Here is a 12,123-nt window from a genome sequence, read left to right on the forward strand (position 1 = left end):
CCCTGTTCTGAGCAGCAGGGTAAGGGGGGGCAGGAGAAGGGACAGGGAGGTTCTGGAGGGGGCAGTCAAGAAACGGGGGGGGGGCTTTTGGAGGGGAGTGGAGAAAGTTTTGGGCAGTCAGGGTACAGGTAGGGGGTAGGGTCCTGGGGGGCAGTTGGGGGGGGGGGGGTCTTAGGAGGGGGCAGTTAGGGGACAAGGAACAGGGAGTCTTAGGTAGGGGGTGGGGTTCTGGAGGGCAGTTAGGAGCAGGGGTCCCAGGAGGGGGCAGTCAGGGGACAAGGAGCGGGGGGTAGGGGGCTGGGAGTTCTGGGGGGGAGCTGTCAGGGGGCAGGAGTGGGGAGAGGGATCGGAGCAGTCAGGGGACAGGGAGCAGAGGGGTTTAGATGGGTTGGGAGTTCTGGGGGGGGCTGTCAGGGGGTGGGGAGTGGTTGGATGGGGCGTGGGAGTCCCAGGGGTCTGTCTGGGGGTGGGGGTGTGGATAAGGGTTGGGGCAGTCAGGGGACAAGAGGCAAGGAGGCTTAGATAGGGAGTGGAGTCCCGGGGGGCAGTTAGGGGCAGGGGTCCCAGGAGGGGGCAGTCAGGGGACAAGGAACGGGGGGAGGGTTGGGGGTTCTGGGGGGGCGGGAAGTGGGAGGGGCAGGGGCGGGGCTAGGGCGGGGCTCCTCCCGTCCTCTTTTTTGCTTGTTGAAATATGGTAACCCTAGTAAAAGAATAATAGTTGGAGGCCCACTCAGCAGACATTTTAAATATCCCGCATATGGAAAATCCTTTCCTAAAATACTTTTAGGAAAATGGATTAATTAATGATTCTCCAATATCTCAGACAGTGGATGTAATACACATATTATAAGCATTGTAAAAAGAAACAGTATGTTACAAGAAAGGTAAAAAGAAGGTATTAGTATGTAATCATATGTCACTATCGTACAGTCAAAAAATCTTCCTTAAGGAAAATCTTTGAAAAGAAAACTGGTATTGTCAGGCCTGCAAAAGACAATCCTTAAAATTTAAAAAGAGAGATTTTTACAGGAATACATTTTAGTAGCATTTACTGAACATTTATCTCAAAATTAGTTTTGCTAAAAAGTTTCAACCAAACTTCTGGAAGAACTTGTATGAAAATAAATATTATGGCTTTGCAGATGGCGGAAATACAGAGAAGAATGGAATCTTTAGAAAATGAAGCAAAATCTATCCAGTCACAAGTGGCAGAAGTAAGTCCAATATCTGAGGTTTTTGTTCAAATTAGGAAAATCAATTACTAAAATAAATTGTTTCATCACAAATAAATACTCCGAGGAATGACTTGACATGAGTATCAATACTCGTCTTCTAGGGCTCAGTCCTACTTTTTGGTATGTGGTAGCTGATTCATTTTACAAAAGAGTGTGGCAGTTACCATTAATTGAAAAGCACAATTACACTTTATTTTGTTAGTACACAATTATAAAACACACATTGCCAAGAAATTTATTGTAAACGGCAACAAGCTTTTGGATCTTCAAATATACTGTTGAAGCAGTTTGCTTTCTTCTATTTCATTTAGGCCAAGACCACATTAAAAGTATTTCACATTAATAAAGAGAGACTTGAGACCTCTGTCCAAGATGCAGTACAGGAAAATTGTCATCTTCAGGAAAGCGAGAAACAGGTAAGTTCTTCCTAGTTATGTAGTATTGTAGGTATGCATGGCACTTTCCACATAACTAAAGATACGATCCCTGCTCTGAGGAGTCCATCATCAAATTGAACATAACTAAATGATCCAGGAGATTGTGTGTGTGTGTGTGCGCTGTCTCTTCTCCCACGCCCCCCCCCCCCCCCCCTTCAGGAATACTATGTTCTTATATATATTTTTAGAATGTCTTGTTATGTTGGAATAACTTATTTTAAATAATTTCCTTGGATTGATCTCTCTCCCAAAAGGCTATATGGAATGTGTATGAGTGAGAGAAGAAAACTTAATAAGTAATGTGTGAAATACTTGTTCCACCCATAAAGGGCAGCATGAAAAAAAGCAACACACTGATATTGAGAGAAGAATACAAAGGAGATGGGAAAAGTTTTTGCTGAGAAAAAAGAGGTTTTGGAAGAAATGAGAATAAAGATTTAGGCAAGTACATAGTTGAGGTACTCCACAGAAGTGGCCACCAGAAGCTTGAACTTGATACAGATGGCAGAGACAAAGACAGGGTTTAAATAGGAGAATAACTTAGCAGAGTGGCAGGTGAGGAAAATACTGTTACTGTAGTAGCATTTGGGACAGAATGTAGGAGAGCAGTGGAAGAAGTGGGAAGGCCAGATAGGAGGGCGCTGGAGTAGTTAGGCAAGAGAGAAACCAGGCAGTGAACAAGGAGTTTTAGTTGCTGTAAACCAGAAGAGGAATGGTTCATCAGCTTTATGGTGGGGGGGAAAAAAAGAGAATAGAGTTCAGAATGACACAGAAGTTGCAGGCCTGGGTAGGATGTTGGAATGATCAACTAGAGCTGGTCAGAAATGTTCCAACAAAACATTTTTCTATCTGAAAATGCCAATTAGTCAAAACTGAAATGCTCTGCTGAAATATGTAGACTTTGACAGAAACCAGTTTGCCAGAAACTTACCTGGTTTCCTGCTCAGCTGCCCAACTCCTTGGCAGCTTGCCTGGTGGGGAGCTTGAGAGCCAGGGCTTCTTGGTAGCCAGCCTGGTTAGCTGCTGGGGAACCTGGGCTTCCAGGACTTCCTGGCTTCACCACAACGTGCCAGGTGGGCTTCTGCAGAGCTGGGATCCTCGGATTGCCGGGACCATTTTAAAAAATTCCATTTTGGTTCGTTTGAAAATTGTTCCACAGAAAACTTTTCATATCAGATTTTCTCTTTTAATTCAGAACAGTATTTTTGGAAATGTGAAATTTTCCAGGGGAGGGAAATTCTGGTCTCATAAAGCTCTGTTATCAACAGTGAGAGTGGAACTGTGGTGGTGGTAGAAGATGAGATTCATTTTTTGATATGTTAAGTTGTTGGCAAAACAGACAAACGTCGTATGCAAGAGTGAACAGAGTAGTAGTTGATTTAAAGTAATAATTGTAGAGAGGATAGTGGATCAGGTAACTTGGTTATAAGGAGAAGAGGAAACCATTGGAAGAAAGTTAAAGCAAATAAAGTATATGAGAATAAGTCCATTCCTTTGGTCTTTATTCCTAATTGCACCCTTTACAATACTTGAAATAATGTACTAAGGTCAGAGAAGCAGTGCCTAATTAAAAAAGTGAACAGAGCAGTGTCTCTTATCTTTGTGACATGAATACCTTGTTGCTGTTTCAATTTTTTGAACCCAAGAGGACTTTGAATGAGGATGTTCTTTTGCTGCTTCTCCTCTGTAAAAAGGGACCTTTAAGCAAGACAATACTAAATGCTGAAAATCATGTAACTTTATATTTAATAATTTTACACACATCAAAATCTGTTTTCAGCAGTTTTCATAAGGTCATAATTGACTCCTTTACAGTAATCGTTTTGGAATTCCTTCTAGGTAAAATAAACTTGAATGACACACTGAACACCAGGACATCTAGTGTACTTAGAGATTTGTGTTGAAATTTTTAATGAATAGTGCATGCCTCAACTTCTTTCACTCTTGTATCATATTTGGTATTCTCCCTGTTGGGGGGGAAAAAAGACCTTACTAATAGACCAATCAGAAAAGGAAATTAAAATTGTCTGCCTTGCTTGTTTTTTTTTTTTTTTTTTCCCTAATGAAAACATTGTAAGCAAATAATTTGGTTTTCTTTGGTATAACATACACGTCCCTTTTAGTTCTGTGTGTGTGTGTGTGTGTGTATGTGTCTTTTTTTTTTTTTTTTTAAGATGGAATTTCATTTTCACTCAAAAGGTAACAGAAGTGTGTTTTTTGTTCATGGAAATCAGTGTACTTTCTTCCTTGGTCCTTTTACACAGATGGGTCATAATCCTCTGGCACATCATCTCCATAACTATAACAGATCTGCTACCCTCTGAATAGATTAATGATCTGCCAAAGACAGGATTAAACATCTTAGTTTGAACAGGACAAACGTTTATAAACATTTATTACACTATTTTTTTCTAATTAGAAAGCTAGGAAAGCATACTGCTTTACCTCACTGCAGAATCCTTGTCCTTTCCGTCTGCTGTAATCCTTATGGTGTACAAGAATCTGCTTTGGTTCACTGTTTCTTTTGACTTATATAGAATGTATTTTTAAAGTTTAGTTGCTTATCAGTGAAGGGGATTTAGTAGTAACAGCTGTGTTGTTTCAGAAATGAAAACTTTCTCTTCATTTTTCACTTCTCTAGTTTATGACTAGCATATGACTTATTACTTGAAAGGGCACATGCTGTGTCAGGTGACTTATCATTCACTTTATTTTATGACATAAATGGGCATGGCAGAGTTAATTTTTTTTTTAATAATTTTGATGGACAATATCAATGGTTATTTTTAAGCATTTTTTTTCTATTTTCCCACAGGTGTGATAATTTAAATGGGGGGAATCAGACAATAGCTAATGAAAGCAGATGTTAAGATTAAAGTTTAAAAGCTTTAACTGTTAAAATATAAATTGTCAACATCACGTGTCAAGATATACAAAGTAAATAACCTTAAATCAAACTCTGTTCTCAACCAACAGTTTTCTTTCTTTGGCTTTCTGTAAATTTCTGTTATCTATGGGAATATCTTCTTTGCTTTGTGTGTATAGTGAAATGGACATTTACTGATTCTGATAAAAATCGAATCCTTCCAAGTTTACACATCACCTCTGTTTTATTATGTCTTTTGAATTGCTTATCTTTGGCAAGCTGAAATTTAGACTTGCTTGTATTCTTGCATGAGGGTTCCCCATTTAACTGCCAGCTACATAGAATCAAATGTTCTTTTGTCTGATTAAAATGGATTAGTCACTCCACTCTGTAAACCTGGTATGTTTAAAGATTCCAGTTGAGGATGAACAATAGGCAAATGAATCTTTTGAAAAATTCTGAGAAATAGTTTGAGGTTTTTATATTGAATATGCTGTTCTTAAAGAACAAATTTGCTTCAGTTCTTATAATATATGCAGGTGTGGTTCAATTAGCTGACATTACATTTATTTTAACAAACTAGGATTGCAAAGTCTATTCCTTGTTTTTTGTAGGACACTTCTGAAAATGAAATATTCCTGTAAAATTGTTAATGTAGTCCCAAAACCTTCACAACCTGGCTGCCCTTCTAATTAACAAAAGGCTAGCTACAGTATTTTTAGCATTCAGTGTCTGCTTACATAGAGTCTCATGACTTTGATTAGCAGCAACATGTCCCTTAAAATATATTTTCACCATATGGTATTAAGTGGAAAAAATAATTGTTAGGAAAAAATCTGTGGGTTACGTGGTGAATTAAATAGCTACCCCATTTATTTTATTCAATAGAGAACTTCCAAGATCTAAATAAAAACATTAATGGTACACTTCCCTCTCACAAAACAGAGGGTCCTGTGGCACCTTTGAGACTAACAGAAGTACTGGGAGCATAAGCTTTCGTGGGTAAGAACCTCACTTCTTCAGATGCAAGTCTTGCATCTGAAGAAGTGAGGTTCTTACCCACGAAAGCTTATGCTCCCAGTACTTCTGTTAGTCTCAAAGGTGCCACAGGACCCTCTGTTGCTTTTTACAGATTCAGACTAACACGGCTACCCCTCTGATACTTCCCTCTCACAGTTCCCTTAGGCTGAAAAGGGAACAAGTGCTGTAGCTTAAGGAGAGAGTGTGGGAAATTAATGTCTTTTCTCTTCAACCTATTCCCAGGAATCTGGGTGATTATTAGCCAAAAATTCAATATTTTATTTTGATTGGCTTCTTTACATTCTGTATGTTTTATCTAAAATATTGATTGAAGTATTCAGCTAAACTTGTTTTTAGATATCCTAGTAACTAATTAGACAGCTGCACTAGCTGTCTAGTGTAATTAGTTAGAGAACAGTACAATAATATAAAATGTTTCACTGTTAAGCTCTTCAACATTACACTTTTGTTTAGTTCTCATGGACATGTGGTGGTGGGGTTTCAAGACACTCATGCCAGATATGCTGCCTATGAGTACAATGTACATATGGCTAATTATTGTTGAAATGTGAAAAACACTGGGTGATTACTCTTGATTTGCAACTTGTGATAGATTGTCTTATTGATCTGGTACACTTTTTTTTTTTTTTTTTTTAGCTTTTACAAGAAGCTGAAGGATGGGGTGAACGATTTAGTGAACTAAATGAACAAACAAAAATGTTTGAATCATCTAAAGCAGATATGGAAGAAGCTCTGAAAAACAAGGAAAGTCAAGTCAAGGTAAACTGCTGTATTTAACATTGACTTTGTGTTTATAGGAGATGCTAAATATTAGGATGAGAAGATGTTAAGCTGTCTCAGTTTGCTTCTTGCATTAACTTATTTTTAGTTTTTCTTATTCTCCTGCTCTTTCTCTATTTCCCCCCCCCCCCCCCCCCGGGGGCAGAAAACAAAGCTGCTTAGGTTGAGGTTTGAATTCATTGAGTCCACTGTCCAAAGGCTACAGACTCCTAGAATCTAAAATTTGAAATAAATAGGAATACTTGCAGTCTAAAAGATTCTTCACTTTGCAGACACTTTATATGTATAAAAAATACAGAACTCTTCGGATATCCCAATGAGCATCATTAAGAGCCTTTAGTGGTGCCCCCCTGTTGTCCTGCTTCTTGCCTGTGTTTTAATGGGTAAGTAGTGGAACATGTAGAATCCTAGATAGCTAGCAGGCTAATTTAATACATTAATGAGAAAGTAATAAAGTACAGCAAAAGTTTGAAAATATGACTTAGTGTGGTAGTCAAAGTTTCACTGCCTATATTTCATTTTGGATTTTAATTTTATTTATTTTTGGTAATATCTAGTCATTGACAGAATGTTTATTGAAGATGAAAGACTGGAGCATAGCAATAGGAGAAGACAACACTGAAGATAACCATTGGGATGTTGATATAACAGAAAATGGTGAGCTTTTAGGTACAATCAGGACAACTTCTTATCTAAGCCCTCCTCCCTCTTCTCTCCTCCCCCCCCCCACCCCAAATATAGGTTAATTGGGAAAAGAAAATAACTAGACCTCACACAAAGCTTGTAATTACATTAATTTGTTAAAGGTAGAAGGTGGATTTCTTAACCCTGCATGCTAATATGGTTTGCAAATGTGCTGCTCCAGAATACTAAACGCGCATCCTGCATTGCCATTTTTTCCTCAGTCAGCTCAGTTGATGCTTAGTCAGCTGGGGAAGAAGTCAGCCTGTGTTAATGTCTCAGAGAGTCAACTTTAATTTTTCCTTTCCACACAGAGTATGTCACATTGTATTTAGTGTGGTGGAAGCCAAAGCTAATTTTTATGAAAAATATTCAGTAATTAGGAGTAGTAAGTGTACATTCCAGTCAAAACATATCACAGTGCTGTTTGTGATTTCACTGTTCTTCTTTCTGTTTATGCTCTTAATTAGATGATCAGCAAAAACGAACTATAAAGAAGTTGATCTATGCTGCGAAGGTATGTAGTAACACCTTATGATGTACTGATTTTTAAAAGTTTGGAGGGATGAAGTCAGAGGAAAAAATGAGGAATAAAGAAAACTGCTATTTAAAGTATATGCCATGTTATGTCTAGTAATGGACATAAATAATTGTATCAATGTAAACAAAGTTTAGGGTATTTTTTTTTTCCTAATTTTTTTTTTATCATACTTTAAAAATCTTAATTGACACTTTTTTTTTTTCTTTGCCAGGGTCTAGAATGAATGCAACCTGCCCTGTCCTTCTGAAATAGAGTATTAGCTGATTGCATTTCCAAGCATCAGTCAATTAATGTTACAGCCATAACATAACATTCTTACTTTAGTATTGTATTATCTGAGAAATGCAGTCAAGTAGCATTAAGTCTTTTTCCTGCAGTAATGTTCTCACACTTAATTTCCCTTTTATTTTATTTTAATATAGTTAAACGCTTGTTTAAAAACCCTGGAAGCAGAAAGAAATCAAGTATATTTAAAACTGGCAGATGAAGATAAAGCTAAAGAAGAACTTAAACGTAATTACATTATTTTGTTTTAAAACAAACTGCTATTTTTAAATAAGAGAAGCTATTCATGTCCCTAAATAACTCTGGCTTATTCATTCAATTTTTGTAGAAAAAATATTAAGTTTACACTAACAGCTTTATTCAGTTAGATAAAAATCCATTAAATTTGAATTGAAGTGACTTAACCAGTTCTAAAAAATTGGTCTTAAAAGGTTAAGTGGCTAAAACTACAGTAATAATATAGACTGCTTTGATGCCATTTTTAATTTGTTACTCCACTTCAACTGGAAATGCAACAGTTGTCACTCAAAATAAATATACTGAAAATCTATTTTCAATATTGCTATTGAAAATATGTCTAATGGCTTTCATTATAAAAGATTTAGATATAAACAATGGGATGTTTAATTGTGAAATACATTTCTAATCAAGTAGTGATTAGTTAATTATATTTAGTTGAAAAACAACATTACTTTCTTCTAAAAAATACTCTTGCCTGGAAAGTACATAGTCACCTCTTTTCCTTTGGACAAATTCTACAAAGACTTCGTTCTAAGGAAATATATTTTTAAAATAAAATTAGTGCAGTTTTATACAACTTGCATCTAATTAGCCAATGCCTGTAACCTAAATAACACTATCAGCAGAAAATTGGACTCAGTTTTAAATGCCTTATGCCTGGTGGACTTTTGGATGATTCTATCCTCTAATGCAGCAATTTTTCCCCTCTAACTTTTAAGGATCTCCTATGCTGACCCATCAGATAGATGTCCTTCTAGACTGACTGTAGCCTTTTTCCCCATTCGGGCCTTTGAAATTCAGAGGCTTAAATATATTGAAAGGAAGCACGGTTTGTAACTGAATAAATAAGGAGATTGATATTTAAATTATCTCCTTGCTCCATGTTGTTAACTATCATGATGCTTCAGGGTTAACCCCAACTGGGATGAATGGTGCATTTCTACACTTCTGTGAACTATTGTTCATGCTGCTTGTCATCTTGAGCACACTTAAACAAATAATAATAATAGAAAACCTGAAAGTTTAGACTATGGATTTCAAAATGGCATCCTCCAGAGAAAAGTACTGGCTTTCTGAGCCAGTCCAACCACAGATGGGGAAACAGAGCTTAAGTAACTAAGCCAAAGTCATACCAAGTATGTGTTAAATCTGGAAGAAGTATTCAGAACTCCTGACTCCCTGTCCTGTACTAAGACCAGTAAGCAATACTATTTCTCAATTGTGCAGTCTGTGGAAATCGATCACAATGCAAAAAACCAAACAGTATTCTATGGACTGTAGGTAGGAAGATGTCTCCCTGTGTTACTTCCCAAATGTCAAACAGGCCTTCATTAATAAAACTTTAAGGTCCTTGACTTGCAGTGTTTATACTTTCTAAGATATTATGATTTTGTTTTAACTTCATAAACTATGCGCATTATTCAGCTTTCTCTAACTTTGACAGAACGCATTGAAAACCTCCAAAGTGAGCAAGTCTCCTTGCATTCTGAAAACGCACATTTTGAAAGTGAACTTCAAAAGCTTCAGCAAAAGCTTAAAGTAATGACCGAGCTATATCAAGAAAATGAAATGAAACTACACAGGTACTGATACCATTATGTTTTTACATTAAGCATTTAATGATTGATTAAGGGAAGATTGGGAAATCATTTGACTTTTCAGTTTAAACATATCAACAAATTTGAGAACTTGTTGACAGATAATTGTCATATCAACTGTAGTTTATATCAACCAGATTCCTTATAATTTGGCTGAAAGTACATTATTTTCAGTTTACCACAAACACTCAGGTTTGTGGTAAACTGATATGTAGCTGAATAAACAAACAGATTTTTTTACATGTTTTTTAGATACGGGTTTGATTATTATTAATTTTTGAAGTGATGGACGAAATATCAGGAAAGTCCATGATACTAATCTTGAAATGCTTGGATAAGAAGGGACTGTATACCTCTTGTGTATTTATCACTGTAACTGTTTTATGGGAACAGTTGAGGGGGTATTATTTTTAAATGTGCTTGTGTGCAAAAGTGTGTTGTACCAAATTATAGCCTATTTCAGCCGGTTAAAGAGCTGACCGTTACAGTCTAACCTTAGAGTTACAAACTGACCAGTCAACTACACACCTCATTTGGAACTGGAAGTACACAATCGGGCAGCAGCAGGGATGGGGGTGAGGGAGGAAAGGCAATTTCAGTATAGTACTTTTAACTACTAGAAAATAAAGGAAAAACAGCATTTTTCTTCCGCATAGTAAAGTTTCAAAGCTGTATTAAATCAATGTTCAGTTGTAAACTTTTGAAAGAACAGCCATACATTTTGTTCAGTTTTATGAACATTTCAGAGTTATGAATAACCTCCATTCCTGAGGTGGTTGTAACTCTGAGGTTTTCCTGTATTTACCTACAACGGCTGAAGCAACTTTGGGCAGGCAAAAACCAGCATACTGAGAAGTACAATACATTTTTAAAAGTTGTAATTATGGATAAACTGGCCTTTGGTTTAGAGAAGAAGGAAAGGTAAAATTTCAAAGGCATTTAAGTGCCTTTTGAAACTTAAATAGGCCTATTAACCCTATCAATTGGCTAGGACAGTCATTCAATAGTGAAATGGTTTGCAACTGTCACCATCCTATACTGACATTTTTCAGAAAAAAAATTAAATATGCATCAGTCATTTTTGTATAAACAAAGGATGTTGTCACAGTATCAGTGGTTGCCGATTTGAACATATACAATATTACAGCAAAGCAAATAAGTTTAAGTACCATGGCACTAAGATGTGATTATCCACTGACAGTCTATTCATCCCATGCTATATCAAAGGTGAAATTCTCTCTCACATAATTGGAGTAAATGGGTTTTGTTCTAGATACTTCAAAATAAAAATATTTTAAAGAATTAGGAAAGAGACAAAAGCAACCCTCCAATCCATAGCCTCTTAAGAAGAACCAAATAGCAAATAAAACTGTTTGGTTGTATTCACAACAGCAGAAGTGGACACAGTGGTGAAATGAGGACAGACACATGCATGGAATTAAGAGGCAGGCTGCACTTTTAATAGCACAGAGGAGGGGAGCTACCTGCCCATCACCCAAGCTTGCCTATACTAAGCATTTAATTGATTCCAGTGCAGGGGTTACAGGGCTCCTTACAATATAACTCCTAACTTGGGATAGGCTCTCCTCAGACTACTGCCCTGAATTTAGCTCTCTGAGTGCTAGCACCTGCCTGCGGGGGGGGGGGGGCCCATCGGGACAGAGCATGCAGAAGGGTGGGGACCTTGGCCTTATTCCATGAGTTCAAGGCCTATCACCAAATTCCAGGACGTTTACTTCCTGGGAACAGTTCATTTTATCCTTTTAACTTACTGCAAGTTGCAAATAATTAATAACACAAACCAATTACCTCAGTTAGATTCTAAACACTTTCCTACTTAATCTGCTGTGGTTTTGAAGGTGCTGTGAGGAAGATGGGGGGGGGGGGGGGTGAACTCCCTGGTCCCTTGCAAGCTGTTCCAAGGGGGAAAAAATTACTTCTGATATCCAGACAGGTGGTTGGCTAGACCCACAGCATCTGTCATGCCGCTTCTCATTCCTAGTTCAGGGTGGGTAGGGTGGGGCTGCTGGAATGGAGCTGAAAGAGGTTCCACATGGTCCCTATTTCAGGTTAAATCCTGGGAGCTGGGGAATGCTGGCTAATTAACACTCCTCCCCCAGCTGGCCAGTTGATGCCAGAGACTCCCAAGTGGGGAGGAGCTACCTGGTGTTCCTAAGCGAGTGTCTCCTCTCTTGCTGCTGAGACTATCCCCCTTCGCCACTGGCCCCAACAAGTTCCCCCCCTTGTTGAGGCAGGTGGGTGGCATTTGTTGCTTTTTTACCCCCCTGGGCAATTGACTGTGCATTAAGGTTGAAGTTCACCACTTCTAGCAGGGACTGGGGAAACCCCAGTGCACTACAGAGGGCGTGGCTGAAAACAGATACAGAGGGGAATGGAAAACTCAGGGTGTGCACACTAG

The 12,123-nt window shown here is 37.9% G+C and overlaps 1 protein-coding gene across 6 annotated transcripts in view; it reads left to right on the forward strand.

The window, feature by feature from the left end:
- Positions 1-12,123, forward strand: part of MIA2 (MIA SH3 domain ER export factor 2) — a 60,697-nt gene that overhangs the window by 32,639 nt on the left and 15,935 nt on the right. For 5 of the 6 annotated variants that reach the window (XM_054025497.1, XM_054025498.1, XM_054025495.1 and 2 more), the window contains 7 exons: positions 1,143-1,214; positions 1,547-1,651; positions 6,216-6,338; positions 6,917-7,028; positions 7,511-7,557; positions 8,004-8,094; positions 9,551-9,689. In XM_054025497.1, the coding sequence (XP_053881472.1) occupies positions 1,143-1,214; positions 1,547-1,651; positions 6,216-6,338; positions 6,917-7,028; positions 7,511-7,557; positions 8,004-8,094; positions 9,551-9,689 (689 nt within the window). The remainder of the gene's footprint in view (positions 1-1,142; positions 1,215-1,546; positions 1,652-6,215; positions 6,339-6,916; positions 7,029-7,510; positions 7,558-8,003; positions 8,095-9,550; positions 9,690-12,123) is intronic. The other variant, XM_054025496.1, reaches the window with a different exon arrangement.

This window comes from Malaclemys terrapin, chromosome 4 (genome assembly GCF_027887155.1).
Source record: "Malaclemys terrapin pileata isolate rMalTer1 chromosome 4, rMalTer1.hap1, whole genome shotgun sequence".
In the NCBI taxonomy this organism is placed as follows: domain Eukaryota; kingdom Metazoa; phylum Chordata; order Testudines; family Emydidae; genus Malaclemys; species Malaclemys terrapin.